The 24,274-nt window shown below is 40.4% G+C and overlaps 1 protein-coding gene across 5 annotated transcripts in view; it reads right to left on the reverse strand.

Annotated features, from left to right (window-relative positions):
- evlb (Enah/Vasp-like b) overlaps positions 1 to 24,274 on the reverse strand; it is a 41,175-nt gene that overhangs the window by 1,341 nt on the left and 15,560 nt on the right. For 4 of the 5 annotated variants that reach the window (XM_032584650.1, XM_032584645.1, XM_032584649.1 and 1 more), the window contains exons 2-12: positions 12,904 to 13,072; positions 12,349 to 12,526; positions 6,231 to 6,297; positions 3,065 to 3,132; positions 2,688 to 2,929; positions 2,479 to 2,576; positions 1,820 to 1,859; positions 1,575 to 1,626; positions 1,406 to 1,463; positions 1,251 to 1,311; positions 957 to 1,014 (exon numbers count right to left, since the gene is read on the reverse strand). In XM_032584650.1, the coding sequence (XP_032440541.1) occupies positions 957 to 1,014; positions 1,251 to 1,311; positions 1,406 to 1,463; positions 1,575 to 1,626; positions 1,820 to 1,859; positions 2,479 to 2,576; positions 2,688 to 2,929; positions 3,065 to 3,132; positions 6,231 to 6,297; positions 12,349 to 12,526; positions 12,904 to 13,072 (1,091 nt within the window). The remainder of the gene's footprint in view (positions 1 to 956; positions 1,015 to 1,250; positions 1,312 to 1,405; positions 1,464 to 1,574; positions 1,627 to 1,819; positions 1,860 to 2,478; positions 2,577 to 2,687; positions 2,930 to 3,064; positions 3,133 to 6,230; positions 6,298 to 12,348; positions 12,527 to 12,903; positions 13,073 to 24,274) is intronic. The other variant, XM_032584648.1, reaches the window with a different exon arrangement.

The following is a 24,274-nucleotide window of genomic DNA, read 5'->3' on the forward strand; positions in this document are numbered from 1 at the left end:
AATTTCTACCTGTTTATGGAAACGCTCTCTAATAAACCTCTACAAAACTGTAATCACTGCTTGACTTTAGGCATCTATGGAACAATGTTTCATGTGAAAACATGTTGCAACATGGACGCTGATGTGATGACAAAAATCTGCTAGCATTGGGGGAGCAGCTAACTTCGGCCTCCAGGAAAAACAACATCTCTGACTGTTCTTGTTTTTCCTCTCTTTTTTGTGGTCCCACGATTCTTAGCTTCCTTAAAAATCCTCTTAAGAAAAATGAAACTGAAGCACTTTTTAAATTTATGCTTTACTATTTTTAGTTTATCAGAAAATTTAAAAAAAAACCTATTATCGTTAAAGACAAGGGAAAGCACCATTGGGCTAAAACGCTTATATTGCTCTTCATGAGACTGGAAAATAACAAGATAGTTATTCATCTAAACCTGTCCATATCTAGTGTCGATGTAGTTATTTTCAAAACTTAAAAATGGATGAGGCCCTAAGTCTGTGTTGCCATGACGCTCAGTGGAAGGACGATAATGGAGATGAAATCAATCTCCAAATCTCGCTTTAGCAAACTGGATCAATTCTTCAGTGGGAAATACAGCTGGAATAAAACAAATGCCTTTGCGACTTTTTACATTTCTTTACTAAAATGTGCCAATATAATAGGTTTAAACAATAATTGAACATTATTGGTTAATTGCCCATATTAATTATGTATTCATACAGATTTCTCGAACATGTTATTTATATCCAACTACCACAACTCTGCTCAAAATTACATCTGTTTGATCTTATGACATGGATTACTGCAAGCATTCACACCAATCTATTTGAATTGTTGCATTTACTTTTCTAAGTATCTAGTGCAACCTAGTGGTTACAAAAGCACATAAGCGGCTAGACTGGTGCAAATCAACCGGGTGTAATATTCCAATGGCAAGGGTGTTAAAAATGAAACGCACCATCAATGATTTCATCCTTCACTTTGTGCAGTTCGCGGAAAACCTCGTCCAAGATTTCCTGTAGAACAAGAAGTTGACGTTCTCTTTATGTACAGTAGAAACAGAAGTTCACAGGAAACAAATGAGAACTCGTCACGTAACCGAGGTGATGCGTAGATTATCAGTTGGCATTTAAAAGTAAAAACTGTGGCGAACAGACAGTTTTTGCTGTGAATATAAACCAGCATATTTAACATTGCATCGGTTTTCCAAACGTGCTGCCATGCAGTTTTGAGCAGTTCGGTTTCACTTCACCTGCTTCATCCTGTCGAGATCTAACGAGTCTGCGTCGCTGACACTTCCTGCCGTTCGTAACCTGTGGGATAAAATATGTTTCTTTTTTTTAGGAAATCATCTGTTTCACTGACGGCTGCTGTTCTTCTTAGGCCTCGTGTGAAATGAGCTCTCACCTTGAAACCATCGACCTGTCTGCAGAGTTCGCTCGGTCCCAGGGCTTCCTCGCACCGTCTGTGTGGCAAAAGCAAAATGTGATTTTTTATCTTTTTTCGCCCCCCTGCTGCTGGACAATCAGATGATTGGCGAATGAGCAGCTTGTGCAGCTCCAACGTCGTTTCCCACCTGTGGAATTCTGCGCACCCCGAGTGTTGGGTGACGAAGAGTTTGCATCATCCTGGGGTAAAAGGTGGGAGGAAAAAAAATATGGCTTTTCAGCTTCGTTGCACTGAAATTACATTTATCTCAGCAAGTACTGACAAGTGACACCGTTTTGATTGTGCAATCACCGCCATCGTCATCAGGCGTACAGCTTTGACTGACATTTTGAACAATTTCAATTTGAACATCACTGCTGCTCGTCCACTTACGTTTTGGCTGTCGTCAGGCTTCTCTGAAGCCGCTTTCCTTCTGGGGGAAAGAAGAAGCCTCAATTAAGAATGACATATTTCACCCAAATAAATAAATAAATGGCAATTTTGTGTGTCAAACAGACTGTGGACACGAAAGACAGAAAGAAAGGAAGATAGACAGACAGATAGAAGGAAAGAAAGACAGAAAGAAAACTTAAAAAAAAAAAAATTAACAACACATTTACTTGTCAATGACTAGACATTATGACATCAGAATTTTACGCCCTAAGACGGATTCACATAAACGCAGAGTTAAAATCGAACTGACCATCAACCACAGAACACACATTATTAAAACACCACTGAGAGAAAAACACAGTCAGGTCATCACCAAAAAAAACAAACAAACACTTGAACCATTAAAGTGAACATTGTGTCGACTTTTTCCTCCGCAACATCACGTATGTAGCGATTGTTTGAGTTTTCGCTCAAAAAAATTTAACAATTTGCAATTAGCTTCTTTTTTTTTTGTAAAGACTACACCAAATATAAAAGCCACTTGAGACCAATGAATTGAGAAAAAAAGAGAGAAAGGAAGAAAGACAGGGAAGTAAAGAAAGAAAGTAGGAAGGGGGGGGGGAAGAAAGGAGGATTTTTTTCGGGTCGATTGCGCTGACCTTCGAGCCAGGAGAGCGTTCATCTCCTCCATCAGTCCTCCACTTCCTCCACTCGTTCGGTTGGCTTCATTTTTGGTACCTGAAGAGCCGTCCTCAGGCTGACACACAGAACTTACTTTAGACGGCTTTTCAATCATGACCAAAAGAACAATTCATCGTATGTGTCATCAAAAAAAAACAAAAAAAACACGAATATGTCATGCTCTTACCCTTTGGACACGGCGAAGTTTGGCTCCAGCGATCATTGCGGCGAGGCCGGTTGGTGCGGGGCCCTCGTCCCCCTGGCTGCCTCCTCCTATAGGCAGTGGAGGAGGAAGAGGAGGGGCCGCCGCTGATGGCGGCGGGGGGCCCGGTGGCGGCGGAGGAGGGGGAGGGCCGCCCATGTTTACAGGTGGAGGTACTACAGGTGGGGCTACGGAGAGCACAGCAGGGTGGCCTTGGAAAGGAGAACCTGGGAACATTAAGTCAAAGGTGAAGAAGATGTTTTATTTACCTCAGGATGCTGCTAATGATGGCTTCAATTCTTTTTTTTTTTTCCGTGTGTGAGTGAGAAAGTAGAAACTTTAAGTGTCCTGGGTGTGTGCACCTGAGTTGGAGGACCGTCGTTCCCGCTCCATGTGCGCCTGCATCTGCTGCTGCTGTTCCATCATCTGCCTGAAGGCAAATGGAGAAAACACAGCTGCTAATTCAGCATCCGATAAAAAAAACAAACAACCCCATAATCATTGAATATTTGATTCAATTCCAGCACCAAAACAGTTGAGACAACCACTTCACACAAACAGCTGAGGATCTTTAGAGCTGAACTCAGACCTCTTGAATTTTTTTTCATGTTTCACTTTGCTCCAGTTTAACAGCTTTTCTGCTTTTGCAATTAGATTCAATGCTTGTGCAAAAGAGAGGCATCCCCGCAGCATGATGCCTCCACCACCATGTTCTACTGCGGGGATGGTGTTTTCAGGGAAGGTCTGCAGCTGGGCTAAACTCTGCAGAGTTTGATGATGACAATAGTGGACTGAGCAAAGCTCCACAGGGTGTTCCAAATTTGGATTTTTATTTTCTTATCTCAGATTTATAGTCTCCACTACTTCCTGCCTGACCCATCCGCTTTATTTCCTGGCCGCCACGACGCTGCAGTTCTCCAACAAACCTCCAAAAATAATTTCCCGGTCTATCTATTGTTAATTTTATCCACCTGTATCTTTTGATAAGTCGATTTAATGTGAAAAAAATATATATATCTTTACCTAATGCCACATTGTTTTGGCACTGGGTTAAAGAAACAAGTTAAAGATGAACAACTAATACATAAATCATGCATTTGAAACAAAACAGACATTATTTAAAGGAGCGACGCAGAAGCGCTTTGAGTAAGTCCAGGTATTTCTGCAACGTCCTGATTTTGGTGTTAAAAAGAAAATAAAGTCTGTTTGCAATTTAAACAAGCAAGATGCTGTCTCGACCATTCTGGAGAAAACATTCATTTAGGTGATTCAAAACATCCAGTCGGCCGCACAGGTTCCTTTAAATCAAATGGAAAACATCTGGCAGCCAAGGAAACGTCTCCACAGTGGTCCTTACGAAAATCACATTTTCATTCCCTCTTTTTTGTGACATGCGCTCTTTTATAATGCACAAAGCATATGTATGTCACACCCCAGGAGGGGAGGGAAGGAGACAGCTTGTGGGAAGTTAAGCAGAGTCATCCAGCCGTGAGTTGGACGGGAGACGAGCTGAGACAGCAGAGCGTCTGATGTGACAGCAGAGACAATCCCCCGCCACGAGCGCAGCTCCGACCCTGGGAATAGTTCAGCGGACATGGGACCCACTCCATTTTCTACAATGTGTGTCCCTCTAAAACCTGGGATCTGGCGTTCGGATCAGCCAGCGAGCTGGGGAACTGAAACTGAAACGAAAGAGCCACTTGTGCTTTTGCAAAGGAAGAGAAGGAATTGCTCATTCGCCCTTCCACCTTTTTTCCGCGATTATTGAGATTATTACAAGCCGATGGCGGTGCACGCCAGCAGAACCCGAGAGCTGCAACTGTTTCAGATATCGGCGCCTCAAATGTCACAACACTGCTGCAGAGCTCTAAATATAGCCAAGAATCCTTTCTTCCTTTCCAGTTCGGTTTTCTCCGTGTCACTCTGACTGTTTTCCTCTCGTCAGGAGACGGCAGCTTCCTATTAGCAGAGCGGAGCTGCAGCATGAACACAAAGCTGAGGAAGTGTCAGCGCTGCTCATTTCTGTCAGCAAAATCACATCTAAACTCACTAATTCAGTTTGTGTGATATCAATATTTTTACTAGTCATAGCGCAAAAGCGTATTTTAGATCAACCCTTTTGTAAACCAGCGCTGGTGTCTTGGTTCAGTGTAACCGTTCCCGTTTAGTCTTACTTTATTGTTTAAATTTGCACATAAATAACTGAAAGGATGAATGTGCATAGAACATGGATGGATAACCTGAACAGGTTTAAAGCTAAGTAACTGCGGAGGAGTGAATGGAAGAATGCACAGTTAAATCTGAATGTGTTTATTAGTTGTTAAGAGATTGAAAATGTTTTATGATTTGATTTTTCTGACCAAATCTTGATAATATGGACCACTTTCCTGCCCATATCCAGTGGCTTCATGTTTCAGTTTGTCATAGATACAAAGCCTGATAAATCTTGAAAGATTTTGAGTGCTTTCCCTGAAATATTTTTCAAACCTTTGCCTCACAGAGGCGCCTGCAAAATAAACCATCCAAGTTTACTTTTCCACTTAATATAAAAGTCTTTTTTTTTTTTCCTATTCCTTTTTGCCACATGTCATAGCATGACATCTAACGCAACAAATTTAGGGACCAGCTGCAAAAAAAAAAAAAAAAAAGTTTGAATTCTCTTTATTTTAAATCAAATTTGCATCATGTATAAGTTGGTAAAGGAATCTTTTTATGTCCCGTCCTTGTATCCTTTCTCTTTTTTTAAAGGTCTCCCTTTTGGCATATTTAAGTAATCTAATTCTTGATTAAAAATGGTTAAAATATGGCCGCCAGGTGGCTATGTTGGTCCTGGATTACACTGCTTCTCTTTCCAGCCTCTTTTCTGTCAAATTATAGTTCAAAAAAAGGCAACTAGTGCAAAAGGAAAAAAAAAAAAAAAATTAATAATTGCCTCTCTGTTGTCCAAAACTTTATGTAGAAAGTTGCGTGAAATTTCAGGGACGCACTACTGTCATGCTGGGTGATTTGAATTTATTTTTAATTAGAAAAAGACAAAAAAAAAAGGGGGGGAAATGCATCAGAATTTTTCTGACATATCTTTTTGCTCTCTCTTTCGGTCGCCTTTCTGTTTTAATAGTGTGAAATGAATCAATCGGCATCTCAAAAAACGATGACAAAACAAATAACACATAAAAAAAAACAGACTCCAAGTTTCCTTTTATCAATATAATCCAGTGAAAGAAATAGATTGTTTAACTTTAACAAGATTTAACAAGACCTCGTTTACAACGCAGACCTGTTTTGATTAAACATAGAAAAAAAACACACACACACAGTAACATTTCATGCAAGTAAGAAATTTGACTCAATTAAACACACTAATAAAATAGGAGCTAAAAACAAAGTGTAAGTTTTATAAGATTTTTTTTTTTGTCTTTTTTTTTTTTTTGCCTCAAGTGGCAAGTCCAAACCCCAGAGGTGTTATGTTTTGACGCTACAGCCGGCGCTGCGCTGACATTAGCGAGTGTCCGAGTGAATGTGTTTCACCTCGCTCTCTGAGCGTCGATCTCGTCCGAAGTGGGGCCGTTCTGGACCTGCCGCTGGACAGCTGGACCTACAGAATCAAACCGGAGCAAAAAGGCAGAGAGAGAAATGCGGATGAGGCAAACGCTGTGCTCAACAATCCATTACTAACGCCTTGGATGTTCGTTGTAATTAGTGCCAGTCAAGACAATTAACCACCCAAGTGACAGAGGAATTAAGCAGGAGTTAACCATTATGTCACCTCTTTGTGGGGGTACTGACTAATCCCGGGTGAAAGGCATACAAATCCGCAGTTTAAATGAGCGCAGATTGATTCATCAAGTTCTTGTGAAGGCAAGTTAAACACCAGAGGGATGTGCTCTTTGGCCTTTTTTTTTGTTCGGCAGTGCGAGACGCCATGCAAAAGGATTTCGGCGTCACACCAACAAAACTTTGTTTTGTTCCGCTGGGATTTTCTGCAATAGTCCGACACAAAGCGGTAGACGATCGTGAAACGGAAGGGAAACAATCCGTGGCTTCCAGTTCACACGGAGTATGACGGTACGGGGTTTGGCACAACTGCAGGCTTAGGAAAGACGCAGCCGCCCACCTAAGCTAACAGGGTATTAATCAGAGAGGAGATTACCATTTACTTTCCATTTTACATTGATGCACAACCTTGTGTCGGTCCATCACATAAAATCTCATTTGAACACCTTGAAGTTTGTGGTTGTACATTAGTAAAAAAAAAAACTTCAAGGGGTATGAATACGTTTGCAATGAGCTGCATCGTAGGGCGAAAAAGACTAAAAAGTCTGTTTGTCTTCTTACAGTTTGCGCTGCAGGGCCCCTGCAATGTAATCCCTTTAACACCATTAGGGAGATCTACAGATGGAGAACCAGATAGGGTGATTACTTCAAGACGCGATAAGATGAGAGCAAAAGCCACTTCAAGCTGAGGGATTACAATAAAATCACAGGGATCCATCGTCTTTTTACAATGAAGCCTCCAGTTTGATTGAACTCCCTCAGCAGTGTTATTAAATGTGTCACCGAAGAATCGAGAAGACATTCGTACATATAAACGTAAAATGCTTCTATAAAGAAATGAGTATTAGGAGGAAGTACGATTGTGATCGTTGGATCTTGAAGTGTTTCACGGTTTCTCTTTTGTGATCTGGCGGATTTCTTCTTCAACAGAGAGCCGTGAAACAAAGCAGGGACTAAAAAAACTGTTCACATTCGCCACATCCTGTCCTCGTCTAATGAAAAGTGTTGCTTTACGTAATAGCGCTACGGCTTTCACGGCCACTGCTCTCTGATGAAAACGGCTTTGGCTAATGGCTGCCATTGATCAAGTAACACAGATCCGAAAATAACACAGGCTGAATTAAAGGACGCGAGTCAAACCTGGTGTCAGGTGATTCACCCGTTTGTAGACATGTGAGCACAGTAGGTCTGGTGTTTACCTTAGAAACGAACAAGGAACTTTGCTTCCACGTATTTATCCATATGGAGTCATTTTCTTTCTTGTTTTTTAAGACAGAAACATCAAAACATAGCTCTCTTGTTTTTTTTAAAGGAGTCGGTCTAAAATTGAATAGGCCCTCATTGACAACACTTTTAATCACTTAATTTAATGTCCAACAGAAGACGGACACATCAAACGATTTGAAAGTGACGTCAAAACATCTAACGTCTATTGCCACAGTCATCTCAAGCATGTGTCGCATTTTCCCTTACAATACTCAGGAAAAAAACGAGTTTCATCAGGCGAGTCATGGACCCACTGACACCAGGTGAGTCCTATTTCACCAAGACTTAGCTCTTCCCCTTAGTTCTGCATGTTAAGTGTAGCAGAGTGCCAAACAGTTTACTTTTAGATACACATATTCAATTAAAGGTTAAAGACTTACTATTAAAACACACACAACAAATGAGTTTCTGACCCTTACTGACATGTTCATCATGTTGACGCCCCGCCTGATGTACTCTGCTCTAGTCTCTTTGGCGTCTCTCTCAAAAGTATGAAAAAGTAAGGTTGTATGCTGATGACATGCTGGTGTCTTGATTGGGTGTCATACAATGTTTAGCACTGGAATATTTTAATCTGCCTCCGTTGGTCCCTTCGTCAGCATTTTGATCGAATGCCTGCACATCCTCTGTTACATTTTGAAGGGTATAGTTTTCTTCCGGCCAGGACGGACTTCTAAATCCAATATGGCTGCTTGTGCTTAGCGGCTCCTTATTAGTAACTGTCTTAAAAAAAACATATTGACTTGTTTGTATCCCATTTTGACAAACACAGTACCGTTTTGTGAACACGTGGGAAGTGTTTCAAAGAAAAAAATCCAAAGAAATGATGTTGCCTGTATTGCTAATAGTAATTATCAGTTAACTAATCCCATAGTTTTTTAAACGGGAAATTATAATCTAATTAAACTGGGTTTGGTGTTATTCTCTGATCCATTTTAGCAGAACTTGTCACCAGCTTTGTCTTAATAGTTCTCTGTTCCCTGCTGCTGTTTTAAACTGGAAGTTCTCATAATTTTCTCCTCCTTTAATCTTTGTTGAACCAAACACAATTTTCACAATTTATCTGAGTAATTCATCTTTTTGGCTGTTGGTGCTTACCAACTCTACATATTATTATTATTATTATTTTGTATTCACTTTGCAAATCATTGATAGTAATAATTACTTCTTGCAAGTTTGAGGACCATAGTTTAACAAATTTAGTTGAGGCCTGAAAATGTTTCTTTGACTTAATGTTAGTCATGAGAAGCTTAATAAGAAATCGGAGGACTTCATATTACTACTTTCTAATTAGGTAACCATAACATTTATCCAAATGTTTTGGCAAATGTCAACTTGGAACTATTGGCATTTTCCGGTAAATCATTTCTGCTGTGGTTCTTCACAAACCAATGTTTTGCTTCGTTTTTTTCCCCCCCACACAAACACAAGCAAACTTAAAAACACAAACCAAGCACAGCTTTTACCACAGACAGAAACACAGCAGGCACATTTTTGTTGTTTTTACCTACACGACATGCTGAAGAAGAGGAACCGGCCGTAGCAGAGACAGAGACACCGACAGACACACTCTCCTCTGACCATCTCTTGCCTTAAGCTACCTTTACTCCTCCTCATCCTCACCATCGTCCCCATCCATCACCTCCCTACCCACGTTTCTTCCTCTCCTCACCTGCCCTCCTATCTACTCCACTGAGTCAACGGTATCGTCTGTCATCTTCATGTAAATGACACCGGCAGCAGCAGCAGCAGCAGCAGCAGCAGCCGTGTAGCGAGCAACTCGGGTTAATGTTTCAAAAAGGTCGGCTTTTCTCTATGCTGACCAGTGAAGGCGCTCAGAGACCCGGCCTCTCTAAATAACATGGGCTTCATCTCACTCATCATTTTTTTGTTTCCAAAATTAAACTCAACCTGCTTAGAGTAAGAAATATAATGTATCAACGTCACGATTCTACGCATACTTGACAAACTCAGTAATATTTCACAGTAAATGCACGTCTTAGCAGACTTGAATATTAAAAATGTATTGCATAAATTAACATAAGAGTACAGAAAATGTTGAGAACTGAGAAGTGATGGAAGATCATCTTTTTTTTTTATTTGATCACTTTTGCTTTATGTTTTTCATCCACAAAAAACATTTTACAGCTATATTTACCGCACAATACTTTTGTTGCAAGTAATTTTATAAAGTCTTAGTCCCAACTACCAGTATTATTTTTCTTAATAATTGAATTATTTTAAATTATTTTTTTCAAACTGATTTACAGTCAAATGCATTATATTCATTAAATACACCCAGTTTAACTTATATGCTATATTGCAAAGCTTGACACATTCTCGAAATTTGAAATTGCTTGCTTCATGAAGCAAACTGGTTACTGGATACTTACCAGGTCACTTCCATGACCAGGTCCTTACTGGTTTTCTTGAATTACAAATCAGAAATGTAACCTTTAAGTTCCCTGGAAAGTACAGGTTTCAATATATTCTGACATCTTTTTTCCCCCTTAACATGAAAGAAGAGGTCCTAGTTAGTTAAGCAGATAAGCTTATAAAGAACTAGCTGTAAATTAATTCAGATAATTAACATTTTTGTGGCATCTTATTTGAATAAAATAAAATCAAGGTGTCTGTGTGGGCTTATTAAACTCGACTCATGAAATAAATCCATCACAAACTCAGTGAAGACCCAAGGTCACGCTTGAACCCACCTCACCACCAGAGGGCGCAGCAGACACACCTGTTTGGACAGCAAAGAAACATGTTTATATATATATATATATATATATATATATATATATATATATATATATATATATATATATATATATATATATATATATATATATATATATACAGTACAGACCAAAAGTTTGGACACACCTTCTAATTCAATGGGTTTTCTTTATTTTCATGACTATTTATAAGGCAAGAAATCCCACTTATTAACCTGACAGGGCACCTATGAAGTGAAAACCATTTCAGGTGACTACCTCTTGAAGCTCATCAAGAAAATGCAGAGTGTGTGCAAAGCAGTAATCACAGCAAAAGGTTGCTACTTTGAAGAAACTAGAATATAAGGGGTATTTTCAGTTGTTTTACACTTTTTTGTTTAGTGCATATTTCCACATGTGTTATTCATAGTTTTGATGCCTTCAGTGTGAATCTACAATGTCAATAGTCATGAAAATAAAGGAAACTCAATGAATTAAAAGGTGTGTCCAAACTTTTGGTCTGTACTGTATATACTGTATATATATATAACTCTCGTATTATAGCATTCGTGCTAGGCCAATGAGTTTATGTCTTCTTTTTGCTTCCAGTGCAAAAATGCGGCTATAAAAATCATATTGTGCTTTCTGTATAGTGCGTACATGTGTAATTTCTATCGGTGGCTGCTGCCACTCGAGCCTCTTTGCGCCGCCGCCCCACGTCATTAGGCAGATGAAAAAGTCCGCTCTCTAGCACGGGACCCAGGGGAAATCTTCTCAATGACTCATTCAAATTAAGAGGCTGGAGGGGGACGGCGGGGAACACACACTGCTACTGCTGCTGCTGCTGCTGGGGAGATGAGTGGCAAGCTGTGAAAGTCACTCTGTCTCCGTCTCGTTCTCTCTCTCCCTTTGTGACTAACTCAGGCATGAATAGAGAGTTACTGCAGGACAAACTGCACATCTTACGTGTTCATGCTATGCTAACGGAGTGTTTTAAAAATAGGACTTAACTCCAGCTCCAATGAATCCCTGATGACTCCCAGTATAACCAAACCTTGTACTAATGTTATCAATTGCACTCTGTTCTGTTATGTGAATAATAAAAAACCCATTAGCCAGAGTTTGTTAGACTTAGAGGGCACTGTTGCCTAACTCAGCTGCATTTTGACAGCAACTATCACACTTGAACAGGTTGCTCTGAACTGCATGGGTCAGCATTTATTGCCCATTTGCTGAGGATGCTGTGTCATGATGCAGGCAGCAGCTGGGAGATGTTCCAGGAGTTTCACTGATCTATGCTTAAGGTCTCAGGATATTGCTGATAGCAAATAAAAGAGTTTTCAATCTATTGTAAGAGAGATGTAACAGACTAAAGAACTTGTGTGTACTTGAAGGATAAAAGTAGAGTCATTTCTAGTGACATGAGAGCCACGTGCAAGAATCAGCATGAGTCAGATTTTAAAATAAAGCTTTTTAGTATTTGTGTGTCTCCATGGCGACGTATCTTGAAGCCATAAAATCTTGCAATGACCAAAGCCGCAAAACTGCAGCATTTGAAGACTAAAAACTATAGCTACAGTTCATGCTAGCACAGAAATAATGGGCTATGCTTTTCTATGTAGGACAGAAACGTTTTTCCTATTTAGGGTAATAAAGTTACTGTAGACAGTTTTAAAATGTGTTTTTATCAGACAACCACAAATTCAATGTGGTCCAACAATCGATAAGCGTCTAAAGTTTCCTAACTTTGTTTTGTCCAGACTACGTATTCCTAGAATGACATCCTTCCTCCAGAATGAAAAGTGCTCAAACAACAGTTCATCTGGGCACCGGCAGCGAACCCGTCTGAGTGCAAAGTGCGTGTGTGGTGCAGAGAGGGGAGACCACACCTCCATCCTGAGCGCTGAGTACGTTAAGGGCGAACAGCATGGCGTTGGAGAAGGTGGTGGCCTCCTCCTTGCTGGCAAAATTGAGGCCGTAGACCTGCCTGGCGTCCCTCCATTGGTGAAAGGTCTGGGTGGCTTGGTTGTACTTGAGGCCTTTCACTATAGAGTAGTTGATAACTACCTGCAGGAAAAAGAAGAGGAGAGGAGTGGAAAGAAAGCTATGAGCAACATTGGAGGAGTGGGGAGATAAAAACAGAGAATGTAAATAATCTGGCTTGTACAAGTTTCTAAAATAATTTCAATCTAAGATCAAGTGTCCAGAGCCAAAAGGTCGGACTAAAATAAAAATGATGGACTCCACGACTGCAGAAAAGATACAACAATGTGGATCAATGTACTTTTTCCTTCTTTACAAACACATGTAAATATGCATCTACATATCGACAATACAAATGTCTATATCACAGCAATTCAGAGGACTCTCTCGGTGTGAGTCCAGGAGGGTCTAAATGTGTTGCATTCCTCCCGCAGCGCCAGTAGCGTCACTCCCCAGGTTACCTGCTGGTCTTGCAGCTTGACGCCCACCACTCTGAAGGTGTTGCTGGCAGTGTTGTGGTAGATGTTGATGCGGCTGAAGCCCTGCTGGCCCGGCTTGATGGGGACCCACTTCTTGCTGGTGTCGTCGTAGACCATGACAGAGGCCCGCGCCTGGCAGATACTCTGCTCACTGGCAAGGACAAAGGGACGGAGAGAGGAACGAAAGACTTAGGGATATTTAAGTGCTTCTCAGTCTCCTTATTAATATGCATGAGGCTGAATCTAATTTTGGAAGATTCAGAGTTTTCAAGGTCTATTTTGGCCCAATGTCGTCGTAGAGAATATAAGTTGTAGGATATCTGCCATGAGTGTAATGATGCAAAGGGCAACACTTCCTAGTGGTATTTGTAAGCAAATAAAACAGCATTATATGCTCGTAACAGAGATTTAACATTTCAAAATATGTCAATTTTGAAATTGAAGGGGAGTCCTACTCTCTTCCTGACCAAAAACTGCATTTTCCTAAATGAAGTGTAGTTTTAAAAAGTTGGTCGTAACTGGTTGGCTATATTACTTAACCTTCCAAGCATTGTTGAAGCCAATAATTAAATATCCACTTGTGCCAAATATGATGGAAAAATTAACAGGCTCGTAATTATTTCGTCGTAATTATTTCACATCACTGCGTGTGAAAAGAAAAGGAAACAACAAAATAAAACACTGATTCTCTCAGTGCCTTTTTTTTTTTTCATCCAGACATAACATCTGCTAAGCAGACATATCAGGGGGATTGGGTCAAACACAGTCACATGCCTGAATTAAAAACTCTTATTTTGACTGTAGGATTTAGTCTCATCTCGTCTCCGCTGCCGAGAGCAGATTTAAAGTCTGTTACGGTTAAAGCTCCCATAAATAAATAAATAAAAAAGAGCTGAAACCCATAGTATTCTAGTAAAGAGGGAGGACAAAAGCAAAAGTTCTTGGCTTCATAAACCTGTAGCCTATGGTAAAGCTGTATGGAATAAATGTGGATCGTGTGTGCAATAACCACACTTATTTACTTATATTACTATCACTATATTAGTATCTTTTTCATATCTCTGTGTTTCCATAGTAAAAAAACATTTCATTAAAAACTATAAAGCAGGTTTGAGGCTATACCTACATGGTCCAAAGTGTAGATCAGGACTGCATTTTGGTTTCAAAAACACACAAAAAAGTTTGACAAATACAACAAAAATGGCCACTTAAGGCTTACTTTCTCCATAAAATGTGAAATTTCAAAAAACATTATAAATACATGAAACCGGTTGAATATCTGTTAAATATCTGAGCCTATTTCAATGGATTATCTGCAAAACTTCAAGCAATGATTGCAAGTTTCTGCCACTCACAGGTCAGAGAGATTTGGCTTTAATAATTTGAAATTAAAGTGTTGAATCACTTTCAGTAGTCCTATAGAGTCTGCTTTTTTTTTTTTTAAAAAAAAAAACATATATCTCCCAATAAATCTGTAATCAAATCTGTTCAATGAAATAGTGAATGCAGTGCAATTAAAGGTCTGGTTTTTAAACGTTTAAATGTAAAAAAAAAAAAAAAAGGGGGGGGGGGGGGGGGGGGAGGATGGGGCGAATGGCTTGTCTTTATTTACAAGGATTAGCAAACTCTTACTGGGTTTGCTAATCAATCTGGAAGTTGCTTTATGACTAAAAAGAAAGCACAAGCTTTACATTGAGAAGAATTAATTTGGTTTTCATTTCTAAATATCAAGTGAAGCAGCTGGAAAAACACAGAACCAGAATCAAGCACAGCTCAACGTCTCCTCGCCAGTGCACTCGAGATCGGCTCCAGCAGGGCAGTGATGTGTTTAATTTATTTTTGGTTAAGTCGCCGAGTCCATTTATTTTTAAAAAACAGCGTTCGAGGCAGCTGGCTCCAAAAAAAAAAGAAAAAGAAAAGAAAAAGTAGGCACTGCGGGCCTATAAATCAGGTTCTTGTGCTAAAAGAGACTGGAGGTGAAGAAAAATAGAGACGAAGCGAAACAAGAGAGTTTGATTCTGACTGACGGCTCCAAACGCAAACAGGAAGGCTCCGTCTATTGCTATGCGAGTGCGACGTTCAGCAAACTGAAGTGCAGAGCATGAATAATGCATTAAATACTTATGAATTTACCATGACGCCGCACATTTGTGCACTCGTACATGCGTGTGAACTCAAGAAACGCCATCATCCGAGATCAGTCCGCTGCCAGAATGGCGCAACAGTAAAACCGAGCCTACTGGGACACAATCCTTTCCTCCAGTCAGATATTCAATAAAATAAATAAATAAATAAATAAAATCTCCTTTGCATAACAACAGTTTTGAGCGAGCGTGTTATTTTTCCGGTCTGGATTAAAACGTAATCTGCTTCCTCTGAGAGCCTGAGCGCCATAACCTTGAGGGCAGAGACGACGACGACGCCCACAGGCCGCGCACACGCAAAACGATGAAAACAGAAAGCAGCTCCACGGGGGGGGGAAGAGAGACACATCGACGGTGTCTGATGCTCAGATCGCTTTCAGAAGATGCCAATGTAGTAAACGCTCTCCAAAGGGAAAACGTGACGATCGATCTCCAACACGAGGGAAGGAATTTCAGCATAATCCGCCAAAAATTCACTATAGCCACAATGTGAAATGGACCCACCTTCTTTAAACATTTGATTGTTCCAAGACAATAGAAGAAGTTTTCTTTTAATAGCAATTGTGTACTTGTGATTATGTGAAAGTTTAGGCAGTGCTGTGTAGATCTTATAGATATCCAGAGGATAAACAAAATACAGCTAATTTCATCATAATGTTGAGTTACTTCCGGAAGGCTCTCAGAGATTTCGTGCGTTTTCTTCCACTCAAAATGAACCCATTAACTATCGGAGCTGAGAGTCTTGTTTTCACAAAGTATTTAATGCGTAAATAAAAATCAACGTTTGAATCTGAACTCATTTTAATGAACCGACAGGGTTTTGTTTTTTTTTTAAAGCATGAAACAAGTCAACCCGCTTCTCTAGAAGTCTGGTTAACGAGGGCTTGTGATGATAAATATATGAATTATTCATTCAGATTGCTGAATTTTAAACACTTCCTCAAGTTCGCACATCATTTTGAGGCAGAAGCAGAAAGATTATTATACACACACACACACACACGCACACACCCCCCCCCACACACACAGGTCAACTGAGCTTCTGTTCTCCTCGTTTCAGGGGATTCCAGGTGTTTTGTCAAAACCTTTTTACATAAATTACTCCTGCTTATAGCAAAACATGTTGGTAAAAATAAGTATTTTTTTTTACCCTCAGTCTCTGATTATGCCACCTGGTCCCGTCACATTTGTTCATGTCAAAGCGTTAGCTTCTTCTCTGTCTCTTTATTTCTGGTGCTTCCTGTCTGGCTGCAGTAAAAATGTCCTCTTCCGGCATCATCACCCTGATTTGAAATGAGCAGCGCAGCCATGAGCTGTCAGACTAATATGCTGTTGATTCACAGAAATCACAGGAATGAAAGAAAAAAATGAACACGTAATTAAAACCTGCATGCATTAAAAGAAGAAGAAGAAAGAAAACCCTGAAGCAGGAGATATAAGTAGCACTTTGATCTTCCCTTCTGTGGATGATTAGGCAGAATTTGAAATTGCCCACAATATCTGGTTGGTAATGGTCTGACTGGAGGCTGATTCTTCTTTTCATGTCTGCTTAGTTTAGAGGCATCCACTGGAATCTCACTCGTCTCTGAGTTGTTTGAAAGCCGAGAGCAGTTCTGTTAAATTATTATTATTTTTACTATGTAGTCTTGGCTCATGCAACTACGGCAACTTGCAAAAGTATTTATACCTTTAAAAATGATAAGATATGGGAGTTTGTATGACAGTAGTGCGACTGTGAAGTGATAAAATGCCCAATAAAATCTGGAAAGTGAGTCATTCAAAGTGTTAATACTTTTCCAGTAGCACTGTGTGCGCACTTCTGCCTGAAGTGAGTAGCTTCAGGCCTGTACATTTTTCAGCCATGTTTCTTGCAGTAATCTGCGCTGGTAGGAGGCTCGCCCATCCATGAGAGGATAGCCTCTTGCAGCAGATTTTACAGCGGCGCTGCCCTGCAGACATCACGGCATCAAAGCCATTCTGTTGTTGCTCCACTTTCCGAGGGACATGCTGCTCAAGGCAGGCGGCGCGCAGACAACAAAGACGAATTGGACTAAAATAGCAGCGCACACCGCTGTATGCTAATCTCTGTTCTCAGCCAAGTTGAGATGCATATCTACGCACTCCGGTTCTGGTGCATTAGGACTGGCAAAGCATCGGAAAGCTAGTTGGTGTCGAAACGAACTTGCAGACTAAGATAAAAATAGAGACTTAATAATGATTCAAGAAGTAATAATGTAATCTCCGAGATTCCCAGTATGAAGCGGGTTGATACCTTGAAAGGACTTTCAATAGGCAAAACATGGCAAATCTACGTGCAGTTTTCAAGTTAGCAACTTTATTTGAGTCTAGAAAACCCAGAAATGTGCTACCTGCAAATTAAGATAAAAATGAGATTAAGATTTAAGATGAAAACAAAGCAAATTTTAAAAGACAAAAAATGTTTCTGATGTGGTTGTGCATTTTTCTTTCTTTGATGTCATCCAAAACGATTGGCTGTTGTCTTATGTTGCAGCCGTTAGCTAAGCTAAAGAAATCAGTGTTGTGTTTCTTTAGATGAGAGAGGAAACACAAAACTAAACAAAATTAAAAACAGGAAGAAAAAAAAAATACATCCTTCAAAAAAACCTAAAATATGAGTCACTGGCTCAAACAAACCCACTGAGTCATTGTCTACAAAACAGAGCAGCAGTTCGGTAGAAGTGACACGACCTTTACAAATACAAAAAACCTCGAGGCCAAGACATTCGTAGACATCGAGAACCGCTAAAACTCAGAGGTGAAGCATCGGAGCTTCAAATCTATCTGTTCCAGAAACAGATAGTTGTTTAATGTGTGAACTGCAGCTATGAAGCCTTGAGTTGAGTGAAGCTGTTGGAGCGAGCGGCCCAGTGAGTCACTGCAGCAACGCTGCTGGGGTTAATGATTCTGCCACGGCTCAAAACAAGCTTATGCTGCACGGTTATGAGGAGGCCTGCGTAGTTGTGGGATTCATAGACTTTGGCCCATTTCACAAAAACAGAAAACCAAAAAGAACCCCGTCTCAAACAAAATGGACTTTCAAAGAGATTATTTAATTCCTATATACGAAGCATTGAAAGCACTGTGCAAATATATTGAAGGGCAATATGAAAGTTCAATTGCCTAGATCAGTTTCCTCTCATTCTCAATTCATTGGGTTTAATATGACAGCCTTTAAGAGCTTCAAACGTTTTTTCCATAGAGAGTGTGTTTCTGGAAGGTTCTGAACATCCTTCCGGAAGGGCATTTCTGAGGTCAAACACTGATGTTGGACTAGAAGGCATGTCTGCTTTACTTCATTCCAAAGGAATCCCCTGCTGAACTTCACTTCAGGGAACATTCAAGAGTTTAATGCTGAAGTCGGATTCGACATATTCCGAGAAGCCGGGATGTCAACATGGAGACGCCCAAGTAGCCATTGTTTGCAGAACCTTTTACGGACATTGTTTTAAGTTTCACTTCCCATAAGCAAACACCACTTTTAATTTCATCAATTTGGAGTTACAGGCACTACGTTTAACATGTATTGTAAAATGAACAGGTTTCCACCACAGCTTACTACTGTTGATGCGAGGAGCGGCCACATTGAAACACAAAGCCGAGCCTTACAGATCGCAACTGGGGGCCGTCAGAGTTTGCTGCAATTTCCGAGTGAGAGTCGGAATTTCCAATTTCCGACTACAAATGGAACGCACCGAATGGGCTGAGCAGGAACTCAACGGATCTAAAACCACGGGGGAAAGCCTGACAAATAATCTAAGAGAGATAAACACAAACATAAAAGAATACAGGAAACTAAATACAAAGGAGCGAACACATACGACCTAGAAGGGAATGCTAACGACATAGCAAGACCACCAGTATAGCAATAATAATGGACACAAACACCCAAACACCCTAGGATTGTGAAACTTACCCTGTCACTTTATATGGCCTACCACTTCATGCCTGAGTTGCTTTCAATCACACTTAGTTGCAACAGTCCTAACAACTGACTGGAATATTTGGTAGAGAGAGAAACTCAAGACTGAATTTATTGCACAACTACGTTGAAACTCACTGAGCTTTGAAAGTGATCCATTCAATTCAATTTATTTATATAATGTCAATTCGCAACAAATGTTTCCTCAAGGCACTTTGCAAAAAAAAAAAATTCCTTCTTACAAAAATAATCGTTAAAAAAACAACAACATTCACTCACAAATATCTGTAGAAAAGGCCTGCTGGATTTTATGCACCTGTTGCCATGGAAGTGGTTGGAACAACCGAATTTTATAACTTGGCTGATCAACAGAATATAGTGCAACTTCCTTTATCAATAACGCTCTGTCGGTGCATTTGTATGCACTAACTATATGCATCTAAATGCATTAAAGTTTTTCCTTTTTTCCAGAATTTGTGGATGAGGAGAAAAAGCCAGATCACAGAGGGGCCCTTTGTGTCCCCCCGCGCCCGGCCGGCTGCTTACAGGGAAACAGCGAAATCTCCAGAGTGAGCGGACAGAACAATCGGCACCATAAATTGTTTGTCTCTTCATCTCAGTCCCTCGCAGAATGTTCTCTGTTTTTGCAGACGGCAGGACAGTGATGAAGAACCCTCTGCACTGGGAAGCGGCCAGAAATGTGGCGCAGTGAAACTTCTTCTGCATGCCAGCGAGTAAGTATGCGTGTGTGTATATTTCTGCGTTTGTGAAGAGCCGACTGCATAAAACATCAAAATGCATAAAGCAGGAAGAAGAGCAGCTGACAGCTTAAAGATTTATAAGTGTGCAAAGGCAACAAGACGGAAACCTCAGCTAAACCTGCAGAAAGTGGGATAAACTGTGTTAAAATGTGTCTGCAGTCCTAAACTTTGGGGCAAGTTGGTAACATTTAAGAATGCCTTGATTAACTTCTGACCCAAACATGAATTTACATGAAAGTTTTTGCAGTTGATGCAAAAGTAGAACTCACTTTCAGAACCTTTCCTGCATCTCTGGAATGAGCAATGCCTTTAGGAAGTAATCACACTCCAAGATTTTCACATTTAGTATATTTTAACACGATTTTTTACATTACAAGCCAACAGAAGGTGCATAATTGGGAACTTTTAGCAGCACCTCTTCTGGCTTAAGTTTCTTCCAGCATTTCTATTCAAAACACTCAGAGTGGATGGAGAGCATCTGTCAGTACCAAACATTGCACACAGATAGACTTTATTTACTAACTGCGTGACGTCTGAAGGCAACTAATTGCTCTAGATTTTCAAGTGAGGGGGAATACAGACGTATAAAATGCCATATTTTGTACATTTTATATGTTAATATTTTTGAAAATTGTGAATTATTTTCCTTCCACGGTTTATTCCTGACCTGGTAAAAAAAAAAAATCACTGGCATTGTTTGAACTAAAAGGCAGCAATTACCCAAAAGCCTCTTCTCAGCCTTTGTGAAACGCATACACGAGTTGATAAATCGGCGCGGCGTAACAGCTTGTGTTTACATGTTCCTGTCCTGTGGGACAAAACCATCCCGTTGTTCATGAGGCCAAACTTAAAAGAATGTAAACCATCACGCAAAATGGCGGCCTGTAACATAAGCAGTCTGTCTGCTGTGTTGTATTTCTGATGTTTAGGCGGTGGTGCTGATCTGTGGGAATGAGAGCAACACAGAAAACTCTGGAGAGACAGGGGGGGAAAAATATATATATATATGTGCCAGCGCCGACAGCCTGACTTTTACACAGCCAGTCTGTTCTAGTGCAAGCAGTTATAAAACAAACCAAATGGGTCAACTTGCAGAGAAGGAGTCTAAAAATAAACTGGCCCCGGCTGAACCAGGTTCCAGGTCTACAAATCATGCTGGGTGATTTTCGGAGCTACGACAGGAAAACTCCTGAAACGTGGACAGGCTTGTGCTGCGAGCAAAGACTGAAAGAGTGTGACGAAGCAACATTCATTAATGTTGGATATGATCCCACAGATTAATAACATAACAGCGTTTTGAACCGACTCTGTAAGGTTTGCACGGTTTGGACCACATTAGAGGGCACAGATGTGTCTTTTGGAGTGTCAAGTCCATGTTTTAAAAAAATTGTACATTGCATATTAATTAACATTTACATATAAATACATGTTATTATTACTATCCATAGATTTTCTTGTCTTGTTATGAGTCAGTTTGTAACCATTTTGTCTTGTAATGTAAAATATTTGTTGGCTCTTTAGCACAGTATGTTGGCACATGGTATTATAACATGGTTTTAATTACAAATTTTGATAGTTATTTAGTCAGTAAGTCATATTTTTCATTAAATTGAGATAAGGGGTCGGATTTAATAAGTGTTCACTTTTTCTTACTCCTTTTCAAACAGAAATGTAGAGGTAAACAAATTATTTTGGCCCTGGTTATGTATGCACATATTTTCTTTGTTCTACTGATTGCTTTTCTTTTTGTTGTTAAAAAGCTGTTAGAAATAAATAAATCAAAATTATTACCTGCAAATGGCTAATTTCCGTCTAGTCCCGTTAGCAGGCTAGCTGCTAACGGGCCAACCGGTTACATCCAGCTAACTTTTTAAATAAGATTTTTTGTTTTTGACTTTAAGTGTGCAAGTAAGTTTTATAGAGTTAGCATTAGCAGCGCTAAAAATAGTTTCAGCTACGCTGAGCTAAACAGAAGTAGAAAAAGCAGCCTGGGCCCTAAACCACTGGAACAAACAAATCTACTGCATAGTTTCCGCATGCTAAACAGATCCGTGTGTTTTGTTTGGGTAAATAAACAGACGTCACAGTGGGAATACCGATGTCAAGCTGAATACGAAAACTCTCTTTGACATCAACTTGTGTACTTTTTTAAAGCCCGCTCCGAATCTAATGACCAGCGGAGGAGAAACACTCACATTATGCTCCCAGTTTCTCCTGCAGCCTGGCGGAACCGCGCTACGGCATGCTAATCTGTTGGCATGACAACCCGAGTGGGATATTAGCTTGGCCTAGAAAATATGGCTATGCAGAAAAGATGAATGAGCAGCGAGACATGAATAAAAGACAGCCTCAGACAGCACACAGCCTAATTATAGACTCCGCTGTGTTTCTCACAACGCTGCACATCGTCCTGTCTCAACTGTTTCTGCATCTTTTCTGTGCTGGATGTGTTGCGGTTCCCCTATCCGGGTTTTGCTAATTGCCTTAGCGGTTATCTGGGATTGCCAAAAAGGTAGAAGAGCCCATTTCGGCGCCATAAAACAGATCTGAATTTATAGTTTAATTCCAGCTGAAAGCTCATGAAGAGTGTGCATCTAGACTGGGTGGGTTTTTACTGCTGCTGCGCTTGATTGCATCAGGCATTTAGGAGAGTTCTTACCTCATAGAGCTAACGCTCAGCATCCAAAGAGCAGTGGCAAATCATTTCAAGTACGGTAAATGGTTGTTTTTTAATCCTACATATGGCATATATTCTGCACGTTTGAAAAGAGAGCATGCAGGATGAGTCCAAGAGGCTGAAGACAAACACAGAGGAAACAGGTATTAGTGGTCTTCTACGAAAACAATTTCCTGTATTCCCTATACTGTACATCTGGATGGGGGAAAGGAGTAGCATTGCAAGACAGAAGCCTTTTCTTCCAAATAATAATAAAAAGGCATGGATACATTCTTCCAAAACCTTGTGGTTGCATCATCTGATGAAAGTTATCCTTTTCTGACCCTAGACCTATGCAACCGCTGCATGATCCTCTCTGCATATTGTTAAAGAAAAATGATTATTTTTAATGCTTGATACAGTTAATCTACGACATGTGTAACAGTTATAGCCAACACTCTTATTTGGAATAGTTTCTGTTGAGCAGTTGGGAATTCAGCAGACAAAGCAGGGCCTTTTTGCCTCCCCCGCTGAAGACAGAGCAATAAATTTGCATTCCGAAAAGGGGGAACAGACTTCTTGGCGCCTCTCGGCCAGGTCGGACGGAGATGGGCACGAAGTGGTTAGATAAAAACCAGACATCGGAGCTGTAAAGAAGGGGAGTTTCCGGGAGTTTCTAAGTTTCTAATTGGTCAAAGAACGGAACGCCTTGACTGCATATATTAAATAGGGAAACACCTCTTTCATTAAAAAGTACAGGTCAGCAAGCCAGCAAGAGAGGTTTTTTCATCTTTTCCTCCACATTTTGGGCGCCTTTGTCTGTCTTTTGTGTTTCGTGTTGTCTGTTCTCTTGTCTGTATAAAATGTATATCTCTGTACCTCTGCAGCTTTGTTGTCGATTGCTTTGTATGAGATTAAACTCCGTGATCTGTGACGTCAACACGTTTTGTTGTTGTTTCGTTTTAGCAGCACGCGGTTGCGGGTCGCTCATGGAGAACGCCGCTCGATCCCGGGCAAAAGGAAAAGAGGAAGGATCCAAAGGTTTTGTCCAAAGCTAGCATTTAATGATCCTCATTTTTTAATAATATCTACTTGTCCTGTTTTTGTGACTAAACCAAGCCACGCAGTGATAGACAAACATGTGGCCAGACTGAATAATGGCGGTGTAAAAGCTGACCAGCAGCTCCTGTGGTAGGTTGTACTTCTTGAGTTGCTACAGGAAGTACAGTGTTTATGTGTGAGGGTCCAGGTGCCTAGGAAGTGATCCACAGTGTTGCTGAGGATGGTGATGGGAGGCAGTGTTGACTTAGTTCTCTGGAGGTCCATTGTCAACAATACCAAGTTGATGATGGACCGAATATACCTGCTGCAGGCCTTCTATGACCTGCTGCAGGCCTTCTATCACTGCTCCATAGAGAGTGTGCTCACGTACGGTCTGTGTGTCTGGTACAGCAGTAGCACATCCGCGGACAAGAAGGCGCTCCAGAGGGTTGTTAGGGCAGCAGAGAGAACCATAGGCTGCCCCCTCCCCACTATGGAACAGATTTACACTTCCAGGCTCCACAAGAAAGTTTTGGACATTTTAAATGACTCTTCACACCCTGGTCATGGTCTCTTCCAGCTGCTGCCATCAGGCAAGAGATACAGAGCAATAAAAACCAGGACAAATCGCCTAAAAAACAGTTTTTACCCGATGGCAATCATGGCACTAAATTCAAAGGCATAAGAACTTCTGATCTTGACACCACTTTGTTATAAATGTAAATTCTGTTGCGACACCTCCAGGCGCTGCAACCATCTTCTGATGTCTATTTATTTCTCATTTTGTACTATTCATTTCTTTATCTTTGTA

The sequence above is a fragment of the Xiphophorus hellerii genome, chromosome 15 (assembly GCF_003331165.1).
Source record: "Xiphophorus hellerii strain 12219 chromosome 15, Xiphophorus_hellerii-4.1, whole genome shotgun sequence".
Classification (NCBI taxonomy): domain Eukaryota; kingdom Metazoa; phylum Chordata; class Actinopteri; order Cyprinodontiformes; family Poeciliidae; genus Xiphophorus; species Xiphophorus hellerii.